Source organism: Rhea pennata, chromosome 3 (genome assembly GCF_028389875.1).
Source record: "Rhea pennata isolate bPtePen1 chromosome 3, bPtePen1.pri, whole genome shotgun sequence".
Taxonomy (NCBI): domain Eukaryota; kingdom Metazoa; phylum Chordata; class Aves; order Rheiformes; family Rheidae; genus Rhea; species Rhea pennata.
The window spans coordinates 101950072-101964287 of NC_084665.1; the positions used below are offsets into that span (position 1 = coordinate 101950072).

Here is a 14216-nt window from a genome sequence, read left to right on the forward strand (position 1 = left end):
AGCAATGGATGAAATTTAAGCGACTAAAACTTTGTTCAGGCTGCTGTGTAGCTTAGCAGCATACAAGAAGGCTCCAGCAATGCACAGACATTGAGGAAACTTTAAAATTGAAAGGGAATATTCCCTAGTGAATTTTTAGCTCCTACAAGATTAGTGAATTGGAGGGAGTGTCAACCTTTTGGATTACTTTCTTCATTCTACTTATGCACTGTTTAAGATACTAAAACAGTCTCCAAAAACCTAATGTCAAAGCGCCTAAATTATGAAGCTGATATTTCTAAGCTCCCCACATAACACACAGAGAGAAACAGGCTCCACCAGAAGGTAATTTTGATCACATAATAAGAACTCCTACCTAATGATCAGAATTACCAAATACAGCTAAAAAGAAAATGCTACAAGCTTTCATTTTGCATTTTATTTATTAAGAATCAGATAAAAGTGACCATAAAATAGGAAAAAGAAATTAAACACTTTGAACACCATCCAGAAAACAAACTAGACCAAAAATACCTGATATTTAGGAAGTAATTTTAATTCTTTTCCTTCAACATGCTCTATATAACAGTAATCTAAAGCAGCAAAAGTACTGGATGCAATTACAACTTCAGTATCTTTCTTCATTTTCATCAGCCTATTCAAAGCACTGAACGCTTCTGTCTTCTAGGTATACAAGTGCATATTCCTTATTATAAGGAAGAATTTGGCTAGAGAAGGGAAAGAATAAGAAAAAAATCTGCAAAGCTGCTTAATCTTCAGCGAAGTATGCCTCCAGTTCCTCCAGTTCTGCATCAGCTGTTGTATTTGAAGAACTGTGAGCAGAATTTGAATTCATGCTTTCCTGGCCACTGCTTTTTTGTTGAGAGTTTCCCAAATGATTTGGCTCTTTCTTCAGTTCTCTACCACCGCTTAATAACTTTTGACTCTCTGCAAAATACTGATTCGGATGATTCAAAGAAAACCCAATGTCATCAATCTGCACATAAAATGAAAAGAAACATTATTTTATCTCAAAAACTCATTTTTATCATTCAGTAATAAATTTAATTAGTGATTTAGTAAGCACAGAAGTTTAAAGAAAAGCACCGGTTTGTCAATACTAGTAGCCTGAAAATATTACTACAGATTTATTTTTATCATAAAATTTCTTTGTTCATATTAGGAACAAAACTACTGCTTTAGCACAAAAACATTATTTTACACTGTTTATTGAAGTTAAAAAAACAGAACATATTAAACAATATAGGTAAAATAGCAGCCCTTTACAAATTCAGGGCAACTACACCTTAAAGCAGCATTTGCCTACCAAAGAGAAAGACTGCAACAAAGTCTAGACAGCAAACAGTAGTAGAGACTATATTTTTTTTGTGCAGAAAGCTCTGCACAATATAAACCTAGATGCTAAATATAAATACAATGCTGTGAATGGAAAACTTCACATCTTTTCCTAATGCTCCCCAAAAGCCTCAAATGCAATAAATATTTACAAGGCAGCAAGCTCTAACAAAAGCCCAACAGATCAAGCTAATCTCTGCTTCATCACCACAAAGATCACCATCCACAGGATGCACAATCAACACCAAAGAATATTCAGGCTTCCCTCCCCCCCCAGTGGAGAAGAATACCAAAAGCTAGTATAATGTGCACGTGTTTACTGCTCCTTTCTACTGAGCAGGCACATTCTTTCAGCCCCACAGCTATTCAGCAATTGAAAATTCAATTAATGCTTACCAAATATATCAAATCAACAAAGCTTTCAGTTTTAAGAATGAGCTGTTCTAACATATTCACCATGATCTCAGTTACAACCTTTGCATCTCTTTTCAGAAGCTCAGAAGTGTGAATAGCTTTATATAAAAAGGGCTTCCCATTTCATTCAGGCTACCTACACTTGATACCTGCCCACCAGTCTCTGTGAACACCATACAAATTTTGAGAATCACATTGCTTTTATACAACACCAGAAAAATCCCCAAACCTGGGAGGCAAAAAACCAAGGACGACTAGGAGCCATATACTGGCAATTTTCTGCTCTAGTATTTTCCCGTTTTCCTGGAAGGGTGGGGCTGATTCAAGCACAATAAATGACTGTGCATACACACAAAACATCACCTGAGGACATATACCACATCTGATGTAACATGCCAAAAAACACTATCTTAAATTTCAGGCATTTTTGAATATCATGAAGCAGAGTCAATGTGCTTTCTAAATGGAATCCTCATTAAATGCATAAACATAGTATATCTTAGTCTATCAAAACCATGGCTCTGTGTGTATGTGTGTGCATGTGTGTATACATATATATAGTCAGAATAAATACATGTCAGAATTTAATTCAATAAAAATATTAATAATTGTAAGAAGTGACCTTCACTGAATAAAATCTTAAAAACGAGCGGCAGGCCTAGCACACTAATTTGGGATGCTCCCCCCCCCCCAAAAAAAAGACACAAACAAGCAAGCAAGCAAAGAAAAAAAGAAAAACTAAATCTACCACTGAATTTCATTTCAGTCTTATCTGGATGAGTTCCATCCAGATAGCTTTCATTCATGCTCTAATTTCCATTGCATGTGAACTAAATTACTTCTTTCCACCAAAAAAGGTTTAAAAATAAGCAGTACAGTGAAAAGCTAGCTTTCTTAGAAGAAACTTTTAATTAGCTCTATTTTTTTTATCCTTAAAAAAAAATCTGTTTTCTTCAGACCAATTTAGGATTCATTTTGTAAGTCTTATAAATTTACCCTAAAACTTCTCCCTCCCCAACAAACCAGAACAAGCTGCAGAAGCTGCTCATGGCATAAATGGAGCCTACAGCAGTGTTTCCTGAGATGACTGAAGGTACTTGGCTGAAAGCTACCCACAGATTCTTAGCTAAAAGTGTAATATGATTCTATATACCACTTCCCCTTTTCAAATTTGAACGTCACTAAAAACTTTGCTGCATGAAGTTTGGACAGTGCTGTTTTAAGAGAATTCTGCACATTCATCCTACCATCTTTTTTGAGAGTCAAGTTTTGTTCATTTGTGACATTGTGATGCATCAGTAATTCCAGTTCTGCATGATTTTGAAGAAAGTTCAGTGAATATTTCTCCAAACAGAAAGAATCTGCTCTGGCTATAACAAGGCAAACAAGTTTGACCACAAAAAAAATGGAGGTAGAGCATATACAAATTTCCTTGCTTTTTTAGTTAGACTGCTCATGTTACTTTAAAATCATTTTACAATGCTGTATAAGTAACATAGATTAAAGTAAACCTATTTTAAAAGCTTCTTCATTAATTCCGGTGTAAGCATCTAAAAATTAGACTACCAGAAACAGAGAGGCTAGATTAAGTTTTATCAATTCACACTTGTAAATCCATCTGGATTCCACCACGTCCAAAGAAAAATGCATTTTCTTGCATTCAGAACGCAATCAGAAATTTAAGCTTATAACATTTATTGATCCAAACAGAACAGCCTGACACTTCAGACAGAACCACCTTTTCCATCTAATAAATGATACTATTGCAAGACTTTTCTTGGATTCAACACATTTTGCACATATTGACCTTCACATACACTCTAGTTTTATATTTCTGTCATATCAAATATTGTTTCAAAAAAAGTTGAAGCAATTACTTTGCAGCTATAGTATCTTTGGGTTTTAACCAAGAACTTTCCAAATGACAGCTGGTAATGGTACAGCTGATAGTACAGAAAAACCATGTAGCACAATTACACTGCTACAGTAAATAGTATGTGTTAGCTACATCTAACTGGTGAGCAAGGGATCGCTGTCATCACCTCCTGCGTACGCTCCCCCAACTGGAAGAGGTTCTAAGAATACAACCACTATCCTCTTTTAAATAAAATGAAGACTAGAATAAACAGCTCAGAAATAACTATTTGAAGGTAGATGAGGTTGATTTTGTCTATATCAGCTCATATTCCTGTTTGATCTATATTTCAGGAAGGATCAAGTGTTCTGCCTCTAGCAGGGTTGAAGTCATTGTACTGCTTTCTGTTGAACAAGCTTCAGTAAAATAAGCAGACTTCAGTAAGATTACTTAAGACTGTAGAAAAAAGTAATAAACAGAAGAAAAAAAATCAAAGCACTATTGTCTCAAGCCATTCAAGCCACCTTAAAAAGTAAACAATAGGAGGGGACAACCCTGAACATACTGTATTTCTCCAGGGAAGGTCAGATTTACTGTATGGACAATGCTCCCAATCCTCCATTTGTAACCCTCTTCATGTCAGACTGTCTTCACAAAAGTATTTAGAAAACAGTAAGTTATCCCAAGTGTACAAAACATACTTTTTTAGAAATGAAAAAGCACCCAGTTTGACATAATTTTTACTACCTGGAGTTTTGTCACCGGAGGTGAAACTGAAGACATGTCTTTGAGACAACAGTACTTTTAGAAAGCTCTTCATCTAGAGATGGGTGTGTTTCTTCTTCCAAAAAAATCATGGTTCTTATTAAGGAATGCCTGCTACTAAAAGGAATTGTGCTTGTGGCTTGGAAAGATGACTATAAAATAAATATCCTCACACCCTAGACACATAAATTTACATCTAATTTATGCAGAATATTTCATAATTGTTGAAAGTTATAGTGTCCATGAAAATGGACACAATCATAATGCTTCGTTTTGCCTTTCGAATATTTTGGTGACCTTCTTCAGGATGGAGGTCTTGTGCGATGAGTTTCATTTCTGAATGAGATGAATAAAATCAGAACAGGAATAGGACAAATAAATCAAATTCTTGTCTCTGGGTAACAGCTTCATCAGCTGCAACGCAGACAGATGATTTTATTTGTGCAAGTAGCACAAACAACAACATTCTTCTGGAATTTTCCATAAAACAGAAACAGTTTTCTTAAAATGCAATAGACCTTTAGGTGCTGATTTATTTTTTGGTTAGTGTTGACCTTGAGCTCCACAATCATCCTGGGAAAGTATTATTTCTACTGACTTAGCCTTACATAGGACATATATTACCTGTATTTCAAATTATATGTGATTTTTTTTCTTTCAATCAAGAAATCATGTAAGAGACTACAGCAGTCCATCTCCATCTTTCCATTTTGTGGAGGATCTTAATTAAATATTTTATGGAAGGCTGCACTTGTTAAGCAAATGAGGAAGCTCTGAGAAGGTTTATCTTGAATTAAAAACTAATCACATATAATCAAATTTTAAAAATATCATGCAAAAGTTAACAATGCCAACTCTATAAGGCCTGGAAGATTAGAGTTTGGGCTGTATTAATTAGATACATTCAGCTTACTTTGTTTAAAGTACATTTCCAAAAACATACTTGTATTACGAATTAAAAAATGCAATTTGTTTAAAAAGCAGGATATTGAAAACTTAAACGCTTGAAATAGACAAAATTTAACTGCATTGACGCTTTCAGGAAGCAAGCGTAACCTTTTATATATTGTAACATACAGGATAGTAATACATGATATACAAACTTATAGGCCATTATAAAAATATTTGAAATATATTCGAAATCACTGAAGTGAAAACGAACAGGACAGACAGCTAATAATGGATATTAAAACTGCAAAGAGTCTCTGCCTTCCATTCACGGTTTCCAAGGCTTTCCTAAAGACAAAGACACTGACTATAGTTCAACAAAAATTAGTAGATACTTACATCGTGTGTCAACTCAAAGTACTTCTGACAGGCCAGCTGGTAATGCATGCCCTTCACTAATTCCAGGATCTATACAAAGGGGGAAAAATGTAAAGGATTCAGAAGCAGCATACGCTTACAGCCACAGAATTCTAAATCTTCCTGATATTTTACAGTTTACTGTGACAAGGTATTTCACAAGAGAGAAACATGCGTATAATACTGCAGAGAAATTCATGATGCATGAAATTTTTGACATTTGTGCATCCTACTAACAACTGACAACATTTAGAGGTACTATAGTTCTTTAAATATATCTTGTCTCCATTAAAAACATGAAAAAAACAGGAAGATACGCCTGCTCCTTAACCTGTAATTTCACTACTCTTAACTTCAAAAATAAGTTGAATATATATTTTGATAATATAATTCTGACAGTTATTGTCAAACTATCATATTGCAACATCTCTTCCATAATTGCAGATATAAACCTAGTAATTCAAGTGGCTGAAGCATGGAGCAATCAAGTGCACTATTCATATTTTTATTTTATCTACATTACCAGTTCATATAGATGCAAAATAAATACTACTGCACTCCCATCAAGAAAATTTAATGCAGACCCTTTAGACAAGTATCTGTAGGAGGGGAATGCTTTTACTTTCAATCAGACTTGTACTTTATGAAATGAAGTTATTTCTAGTCAAGCTCAGCAGAATATTTGAGTGAATAGCCTGTTTTGAACACCTATTAGGAAAATCACACCATGTTTTGTAAATACAATTTGCTTCCCAATTCTACTTCATGTAATCTCTTCTGTGCTGCATAAAATCCCATTCTTATCAGTAGAACGCAATGCCAGTTGAAATTTTTGAAGTTTCATTGCCTCCTCCCTCCTTTTATATAATCAAAATGTATATTCTCTGCTTATCAAAAGGAGAAAATTGCTGGAATTAAAAGATAACTTCAATGGAGAGAAAAATAATTTTCAAGAAATGTTAATTTCGAGCACCTTTCCCAAGGCTGACCTCTGTGTCAAACATAGCAATACACTCCAGCTTAAATTCCTGCTGTCCTCATTACTGGATGTCACCTTGTATTTATTGACAGATGTACAAATAAACTGCATTTGCTGAATGGATAAAACACCACCACACTGCCAAAAAAAGTACTTAACTGCATTGTTTCTCTGTTATAGCCCAACTGATTAAATTTCTACACGTCCTGCCACTTCCTGTTAAATCCTCTGTAAAATATCAAGATGAAGGCCAGCTAGGCAATAATGTCTACGATCTAGCATTATAAAAAAACATATTTTTAAATCTCCCTCCCTTGGGAAGTGACTTAAATTAGTGTCACATTAAGGAATCAAGGAGTGAAGAAAACTCCTGTGTTCTAGAACTTCTATTACATCTATCTAGAACATCCATTACATTTCACCTTAAATTTTCCTGTTTTCCCTTACAGTAAAATTTAAATGCTATGCAAAAGAGCAATGTTTAGCTCAATGCTAACCAAACTGTATGTTTGTATGTACTTTCAAAAAAAACAAAACAAAAAACCTAGCATCACAAGTTTACTCTTATAAGTATCTAAACGGAAAAATTAAAATTTCAGATTGTTGCAACCAATTTTCACTGTATCAAAAAGCCATGATGTCCAAATATATTTTTCATACTTTTTAGAATAACAGTCAAAAAAACTATGTCTCAGTTAGCTGAAAGAAACATTTGCAGGATGAAGAGGGGAAAAGACAAAAACTGATCAAAGCTAGTTCTGATTTACTAGCTCACAATGATTCACAGGATTTCAGATAAAACTATTGCTGTCTCTTCTTCCAGTTCAGGGGGGAAATGTAAACTTCAAGTGACAGATTTCCAAAAAAGCACCACTGACACAGCATGTGATCACAGAATAAAGGGGCACTTATAAACTCTGGTTTTGTAAGAGCAATTATTCAGGATAAACTATTCTGAAACTATGCCCATTTAAGCCTTTATCCATCCTTACATTAATCTTGACCCATCTTTAGGTAAATCTTGATCCATCTTTAAGGTGGAGAAGAGGGTTTCATTGAATTGATACTGCTGACACATACAAAAGCTAGAATGACCATATCAAAGTTTGCCTTGAGGAACTTCAAAATAATTTTCACATTTGTTCTTTAAGAACCTACAGTGCCTCAGCCTTTATTGGCCAGCTACACTGCAGTTTCACCAAAGAACTATCATCTCACTCTATCAAAGACTCCTTTTTGGACCTCTGAGACTGGTGTTATGTTGCCACACCAATTTTTCAGCTGTACCACTAATGAAAACATCAGTCTTGGAGGATAATAACGTGAGAGAGAAACTCTACCAGCATTCTCCAGTGTGTCTGTTCTTCAAAGTGTTTTTTTCCTCAACATTGATAGGGTGCTCCATCCAGCATTCAGGCCGGAACAGACCAGAAGCCAGTTCTGGCTGGTTGGCCAATTTCAATCAAATTTAACTGACAGGTAGAGGCCAAAAAGTTATAGTCTTCCTACATATTCATCAAGAGTTCTGGATAAATAAAAAAGACAACAAACATTTGTGACTCTTGCAGGGGAAAGCAGTTAGAGTGCATTTCCTCTCCAGTCTAACGGGCAGCAGAAACACCATCCATCAGTAAGCACAACTGTAAGCATGCTTATAGTTGTTTTCTGCTAGTGTTATCCAGAAACAGACTTCCACTCAAACTATCTTAAGTCATAGCAGCAGTTTCCTCTACATATATTCAGACATTTGCACTAAATTGCTTTATTCTGCAAGTAACATTAGATACTTGAGGACTAATCTGCTTCTGAGAGATGTTCTTTTCGTTAATTCTTATGTGTTTTTTCTTTTGCTGCCATCTGCAACTTGTTTTTCCGATTTTGCTTTACTGACTACTAATAAGGTTAAGACGGTGCACAGCAGCTGTGCACAGCCACCTGCTTCCTAGATCTTCAGCTTATGTTAACCACAACGTTGCATAGCTGGATAGTTTGGGCTCTGTAATTACCTACTGTTACTTTCACTTATTCAAGGTTAGTTTGTTTTATTGAAAATTTTTGGATTACTTTCTATTTTTAAAAACAGTCTTTCTACTATAGTTTAAGTTAATTGTGATTTTAACCTTCATTTTATTTCAAAGGTCACTGAAGATATGATTGAGGTGCAACTGCTGGAACATATCTGAACACATTCTTGAGGTTTTGGGGGATTGTTTTCTCTCTCAGTTTCAGGTCAGTTTATACCTCAGCATAACTTCTCCCAAAAGTTCCACAATGCCCTTCACTTTCTTAGAATGGTAAGGTTGGAAGGGACCTCTGGAGGTCATCTAGTCCAACCCTCAGCATAGCCCATATGGGGACTGAACCCACGACCTTGGCATTAGCAGCACCATGCTCTAACCAACTGAGCTAAACTCCTGGATAACGAGGCATATGTCCTTCTTGCTGCTTTTAGATATTTCATTTATATTTTAAGCTGACCACTACAAATTTTAGGTTTCTTTCTATACAATATATACATGCATAGTGCCGTTTTGTCAGATTTCATTCCATCTTCCCTCAAACTCACTTGTAGTCTAGAGACTCAAGTGTTAGAGCTTTGCCAAAGCTCCTGCTCCTTTCACACTCTTCCACTCTTTTCATTTCAAGAGTATTTGAACTCAACTTTGCACATGATAATATTAGGTCATTGTAATAGACACTGTGATTTGCATCACAACAGCAGTGAAAAGCTCTGTCCAGCAACAACGCCTGATTGTACTCAGGTCAACTTTATAAAGGTAAAAATAAGAAGTACTCAACATCCCTGGATGAAATGTTATTACTGTCTCTTAAAATATCCATACTTATTTTTCACTCAATGTGTAGGCTCTCTAGGCTTAAGTCCCTCTTTTCAATACATCAGTAAGGAACTCACTAAAAACCTAACAAAAGAAATTAGTGAATGTTTGAATAAAAAGAACATGTCTGTTTGTGACTAAATTTGCTAAAGTAAATCTGGGCAACCTTATTATATGAAGACACACATGTTAATCTGAACACCATTAATCATTTTAAAAGTAAACAGGTCTAACACTAGTCAGTTTTGGTTGCTTGGTAGGAGATGCTTTGGGGGGAGTCAGAGGGTGGGATTTATTTGTTTTGGTTCTTTTCTTTTTAAATTTTATACACTCCACTGCTTAAAGCCAGTGGTGTGAACATCATGTGCATTAACTCCGGCTGCAGCAGATTTTTCCTTTTCAGATTTCATGTACTCTTAAAAGTACTAAAAATGTTCATTTTATGATTAAGAAAGTTGCATCTATTTTTCAGTGACATTTTCATTTAACTGAGTAATCTTGAATGAGTTTACAGCTACTTATTTTAAAAGACACATGATAGATTCTTACACAAGAGAGAGAAACACATATTCCTGTTCTGTAAGGAAATGCTGAGGCAAAGCCTGAACTCTTATCAGGGATGCAAGCAAACATCTGAAAAACTATGTCACAAAATAAAACTGAAGTCTTTCTTTCATTTACATTCTAAATTTACAGCATAACTGTTTTAAGAACAATGAAAGGAGACATTCATATGTTCTATCTTTTCTTTTCCCTATTTTCTTATCCTGAATTGTGTATATCCTTGTGACTTTTCCTGTATGTGCTTTTTCCCCCTCCTTTCCCTTCTAAATATAAATTTCATAAGCAGTTTAATCCACCATAAATTGATGCTACTGAAATAAAGACCCTTACTTGCCTTCCCCTTAATTCTGGCCTCACATTCCTGCCATCTCTGCCGTAATGACATGACAAAAATGAATCTTTTTCCTCCTCACCCTTCCCCAGGTTGGGATCCTACACTTGGATCAGCTTTTTCATCCATTTTATCATATAGCCGTGGGGCCAGCAGCAGGAAAGGAATGAAAACTCAATAGCAGTGACGAATAGAGGGTGCGAATTCCTTCCAGAGCACCAGCATCCAGTTGCACTGATTAACTGCTCATGGAAAGACCCTAAATTGGACACATTGAAACTAATACAATTCATCTCTTAACAAGAGAAAAAAACATACATTTTTACTCACCTTTTCATATTATCTTATTCTAAAAGGCATATTACCGAATAATAAACAACAGCACTCAACTTTATGGTGGTTCAAATACTAAATCCAAACTTTTAAGTTATTTTCCAGTTCAATCTTTAATAATTTCCAATTTAATGTCTACTTAATGTATTTTCAACTGTTCTATATATTATAAAATCCATGTGCATATTCTAAAAGGTCTGTGTTTTCTTACAGACTTTTTTTTTCATCAAACATATTAGCTATGCTTTTCAGTGTTTCTGCATACCTGCATTCTAAAGGCTTCTTTTTCAAGTTATTAATTTGTTTCACTGACACAAGCCAGTTCACCAGTCTGGAAGTTCAACAGTTAGATTTTTTTTTTTCTTACCATCGTGCTTAAATCAGATTTTTGAACAGTCTACTCTTATTAAATCACAAACAGCCTTCTTATCCTTACAATCTCATTTGACAATAGCCCAAAATACCTTCACATCTCTAATCTATTTGTTTCAGCTTTTAAGCAATAAATTGAAGACTGGGAAAGTACTCCAAAATACTATCACTCAAAATTTTCAAATAATTAATCTTAACCCATTTCATGTTAATGGCTACTTTACAGTATTCTACCCATTGATGGTGTCCAGTAATACTAACACCACAGCACCAGTAAAAACACATTAGAAAGGTCACAAGTTTGACCAAAATCTGTGTTTGACCACATTATATCAAACAGTAGCCAGAATATGCAGTGGTTTTAATAAGAGAAAGGAAGGCTTAGTATTGACCAGTAAAATTCACAATTATCTGCTTAGCTTGTAAGCAAAAGTAGTCCTAGTGAAATCAATAAGCATGGTCATGTTTGAAAAATAAACCAAATAGATAACACTTAAACAATGCACACATTTTAGCTGAAAAAATCATAAGTGAAGTATAGTGTCAAAATATAGGGTCTATACAATAAATCCGACAAGGTGTAATTTCAGATAAAAAAAGGAAAAAAATTCCTAAAACACAAATATAGTTCTCAAAAAAAAGAGACAAGACTGAATGGTGTCTTTATCAATAAATATTTCCTACCTACGAAAAAAGCTTGGCAGTTTTTAGCGTTCATATTTAGACAAACCTGCACCAGAGTGTAATGGAGACTATTTTTTTTCTAAAATGTTTCCTTGAAATAATGTTACTTTTAAACTTCTACACCACACACCTTGAAAGATTCAATCATTTTAAAGCATTTACAAATTTCAACACAGTACAGACAATAAGTGCCTGAAAGATTTTGGACAGTGAGCAAAGATTTTTAAGCTACGACTTGAAAACATTCAAAAGATTTACAATTTCTAGATTAAAGGTTTAACACCTTAAAAATTTCTTAGTATAATGTGTAATGATACTCCATTTTAGGATTTGAGTTTTAGGTCACGATTTATTTACTATGGAATTGATTTACCGGGGTATGAATCCATCCACAAAAGCTCAAATTAACTGTATTCTAAGCATCTTAAAAATGCAAATCTTTGGAAAAGAGTTAAATTGCTAAATATGCAGTCCCACAGGATTAATTTTTTTATTATTTATTTTAGCCACAAGTAAAGGAAGATAACATTTAAAATTGGAATAGCTAAAAGAAATTTTAAGGAACTTCAATGCATCAGATTTCATATGATAATAAAATGGTATCAGATGAAGTTTGCCTCAATCAAAAAATATCAATAACAGTTAATTAATAAAATATCACTTATTAATTTAAATGGTACCATCAAAGCTTACAAAAGCACTACCACGAAGTTACTTGAGATCAGGGCAAAATTCTCCAGGGGCAAGGGAAAATATTTCTAGAGCAATAATACAAAAGTAGGCTGTCAGAGGATATTTTTGTCAGTGGGTGGTTTTTTGGTTACTTTCGAGCTTTAGGTTTTGACACAGAACATGTTAAAAACCTGCATCCTAGACCTCAAGTTACATGCAGCATACTGTTTCCTGATATTAAGATATCTTTTAAGTAACTCAAACAGGGTTGAGATATAGACAGCACACTTGACCATAACTTAGAACAAGAAGGTCTCAGCATAGTGACAGATTCTTAGGATTCCACAGTAAAAACACCTGGCACCAAAACTGCCTTGGATTTTTTGTGCCAGCAGAATCATTCTTGTTGAAGAGAAGCATCAAGAGGAAAACCACAGAACAACTTCCCCAGTCAGAGAATCCAACAGCAGTCCCACAATCTGTCCATCACAGGAAGAGAAATACTGGCACTTCTTGTTAAATTCTGGAATGAATAGTTCAATTTTGGGTGTCCCATTCATGGGAGATGACTTCTAAGATACAATACCACACTGCTTGTGTTCCATCAAATACGTAAGTCTACATACTCACACATGGGGACAACAAGCAGCTAATATGTATGTGGTTTCATACTCATTGCATTGGTTTCACAGATCTTTTATTTATTTGTTGATACAAAACATGATAGTGGTATTATATCTGCTGTAAACAAGCTGAAGGGATAAACCGATCTGGGAATGAAAGGTTGAGTGCATTTCCTGTCAATATGACTTCCAGAATGCTGTAATTTGCACTCAGCAGGTAACTGTAAGTCTTGAGCTTCCAAGTCCTTGAAGCAAGCTCCTTAGCTGCTGAGAGAGACACGCATCACTACTAACCTGGAAAGTACAAGAGTAATAATCACATGGTCTGACACTTGTCACAACTGCAGGGAGTCTCGCAGCTCCCTCAGTATCACCATCAAGGAGAATTAAGCTGGGAAACAGTTGGGTAAATAAACAGCTTGAGTTGCTTTGGCTCAGACTTCATCCAGGGGCTTGCCTGGATGTCATATGAGAGAATAACCCCTGATGCCTAAGCATGATGAGCCAAACTGATGCAAACAGTTGGACATGCACTGAATTGTCTTAAGTTCTACCAAGACACTGCCACTCCCTGTAGAAGGTAAACTGACAGGAGCACCCAAGTCAGGGCCAGAAAGAACTCCTCTGTCTTTATTCATATCCAGTTGTCCAGAATGGTTGAGAAAAGTCTATGGATGCACAAAAAATATTCCTGTCAAGATGTAAACGTTCACCTTTGTATGCACCCTTAAATTTAGGTGTGATGAATCCCATTCCAACAGCCACTTCCAGAAAGTCAGAAACAACATCTCAATGCATCTAGAACAGATTCATTTTGCAAATCATTTTCGACCATTTTCTCACCTGGAGAAAATATTCTCTATATTTGTGATAAGTTACCCAAAACCGCAAATAGGTTCCAATATAGTTAGAAGTCACACCTGGACAATACAGAAATTAGAGTCCATACACCCAAGATGCTATTTAAGCAGGATTAAGTTTGGTATATTCCATTTCTTTGGTTGTCTTTTGATGTGGTTCTCCTTTGGTGACATTTCTTAATAGATACTCATAGACTAAAAAAAACTGCAGAAGACAGACTTATCTAGTTCTTCTCAATGACAAGATCCAAGTCCAGGGAACAGAAAGCAATACAGGAGAGAGGAGT

At 35.1% G+C, this 14216-nt stretch overlaps 1 protein-coding gene across 2 annotated transcripts in view; it reads right to left on the reverse strand.

Annotated features, from left to right (window-relative positions):
- Window positions 1-451: 451 nt before the first annotated feature.
- The window catches only part of PRIM2 (DNA primase subunit 2), a 111854-nt gene continuing 98089 nt past the window's right edge, over window positions 452-14216 (reverse strand). For both annotated transcript variants that reach the window (XM_062571097.1, XM_062571096.1), the window contains 2 exons: window positions 5657-5725; window positions 452-976 (listed from right to left, as the gene is read on the reverse strand). In XM_062571097.1, the coding sequence (XP_062427081.1) occupies window positions 749-976; window positions 5657-5725 (297 nt within the window). In that variant the 3' untranslated portion in view covers window positions 452-748. The remainder of the gene's footprint in view (window positions 977-5656; window positions 5726-14216) is intronic.